This window comes from Buceros rhinoceros, unplaced genomic scaffold (assembly GCF_000710305.1).
Source record: "Buceros rhinoceros silvestris isolate BGI_N320 unplaced genomic scaffold, ASM71030v1 scaffold23168, whole genome shotgun sequence".
Lineage (NCBI taxonomy): Eukaryota > Metazoa > Chordata > Aves > Bucerotiformes > Bucerotidae > Buceros > Buceros rhinoceros.
In genome coordinates, this window is record NW_010425439.1 from 1,130 (window position 1) to 3,063 (window position 1,934).

The 1,934-nt window shown below is 63.4% G+C and overlaps 1 protein-coding gene across 1 annotated transcript in view; it reads right to left on the bottom strand.

Annotated features, from left to right (window-relative positions):
• Positions 1-1,934, bottom strand: part of SMPD2 (sphingomyelin phosphodiesterase 2, neutral membrane (neutral sphingomyelinase)) — a gene marked incomplete at its 3' end in the record, with an annotated part of 3,141 nt that overhangs the window by 453 nt on the left and 754 nt on the right. Inside the window, exons 4-9 of the mRNA XM_010141163.1 lie at positions 1,532-1,625; positions 1,352-1,441; positions 902-984; positions 577-709; positions 398-502; positions 159-315 (exon numbers count right to left, since the gene is read on the bottom strand). Of these exons, the coding sequence (XP_010139465.1) occupies positions 159-315; positions 398-502; positions 577-709; positions 902-984; positions 1,352-1,441; positions 1,532-1,625 (662 nt within the window). The remainder of the gene's footprint in view (positions 1-158; positions 316-397; positions 503-576; positions 710-901; positions 985-1,351; positions 1,442-1,531; positions 1,626-1,934) is intronic.

Here is a 1,934-nt window from a genome sequence, read left to right on the forward strand (position 1 = left end):
GCTGCTCTGCCCTGTCCATGCCCCCCTCTGCAAGCAGTACCCCAAGGGGTGCCCTAAACAAGGGGAAACAAATCCCCCAAAACTCCTCCAACTCTATCAGTCCATCCACCAGCCCCTGCAGCACATGGAGGGACCCCAGCAGGACCCCCCCACCTTACCAGCTGTGCTGGGGGTGGCACCTGCAGCCTGTCCCTGCCTCTGGATGTGCAGCGTTGCCATCACGGCTTCGTGGTCCGAGAAGGGGATGTCCATGCCCGGGGCTGTCCCCGTGGTGGTCCTCAGCTCTTCACACTTCACCGTGAAGCCGGAGAGGGCCTGGGCGAGAGGATGGGGTGGGTCACAGCGATGCCTCCCCACCGCTGCCACCCAGAGCCGGTGGCCAAGGGTCCCCCGTTACCTTGTACAGGATGTAGTCAATGCGGATGCCCAGCGGGAAGGGCAGCAGCTCTGCCTTGATGGTGAAGCAGTTCTTGGGGATGAGGGTGCAGCCATCCTTGCAGCCCTGAGAGCAACCACCTGGGTGAGTGAGTGGCTCTCGGGGTGCCCCTGGGACCCTCCTCACCTGCCACCACTCACCTCAAAGCGCGTGGCCTCGCTGAAGGTGTCCCGCAGCCCCGTCCAGCCACGCAGCAGCCGGATGCCCACGTCTTCGGGGTGCATGTTCAGGTCCCCTCCCAGCAGCACTACGTTGGCTGCCTTCGAGGTGTGTCTGTGGGGACAGGGATAGGTAATCCCCCTCCCCACCCTGCCCTGTGCCAGACTGGCGCGACTGGGAACCCCTGGTGCTCCCCAGCCTTACTCCTGTCTGGGAATGGTGCAACTGGGAGCTCTCTGAAGTACAAGCCCCAGGGGCAGGGGTGACTATGCAGGCCCCAGGGACCTGCAGAGGGGGGATGCTCACCGGATGAACTGGGCCAGCTCCCAGGCTTGCACCAGGCGGTGGGGCAGGTAGGCGTCCTTCTCCCGGCAGTACTCAGCATGCAGCTGGCAAGAGGAGGGGGGCAAAGTGGCTGTGACCCCCATGCCAGCACCTGCCCTGTTCCTAGGATCCCTGCAAACCCACCCAGCCCCTCCAGACAGTCCCTCTGGGGTCTGGCTGACCCTTCTGTCTTCATCTCACCCTTTCTGGGGGCAGCCTGGGATGCTCACCCCACCACACGGCCAGTTTGTGGGTCCCTGCCTGCCCCAGTCCCCTTCCAGAGCAATATGTCATTAAACCGGTGCATAGTCCCAGAAGAAATAGTGCAGAGCAGTGGTGAAAGCAAGGAGCACTGACAAAGGGGTTCGGCCACTCATGTCCCCCTCCTCCCTATTGTCCCCCCTGTGCCGGGTCCTTCCCTGGGGTGCTCACGTGGGTTACGTAGATGTTGAAGACAATCCCAGAGATCTTAGTGATGACGAGGCCGACGGACTTGCCACCGAACCAGTCCCCATGCTGGAGCTGCGGAAGGGGAAGGGGAGCAGAGTGGGGCTGGTAGAGCTCTGTGGGGCCGGGCATCACAATGCTGTATGCCTCCCCTGCCCCACTCACCATGTAGGGGTACCCATTCAGCGAGTACTGGTAGAGGAAGGTGTCCAGGATGGGGAACCTGGAGAAGATGCAGAGGCCGCTGCCGATGACCCCGCTGCAGGAGGGTAGAAGCACGGTGAGGACACACGGTCCCTCCCACCTCTGCCTCCCCCCAGCCCTGAGCCAAGGGGGCTCCCTGGGTGCCTGGATCCCAGTGATCCCAGTGCTCTCCCGTGAGCATCCCAATCCCTAAGCATGGCGCAGCAGAGGTGACCTACAGCACCCGCACCAGTCTCTCCACATGGCAAACACCGAGGACGTGGCACAGCCCTGCCACCACCCCAAGGACAGCCCCGGCAGGCGGAGCAGGGGCTGACCTGGCTCCTTGTACCCGCGGAAGTGATGGGGGACGGGGTGGCAGGCT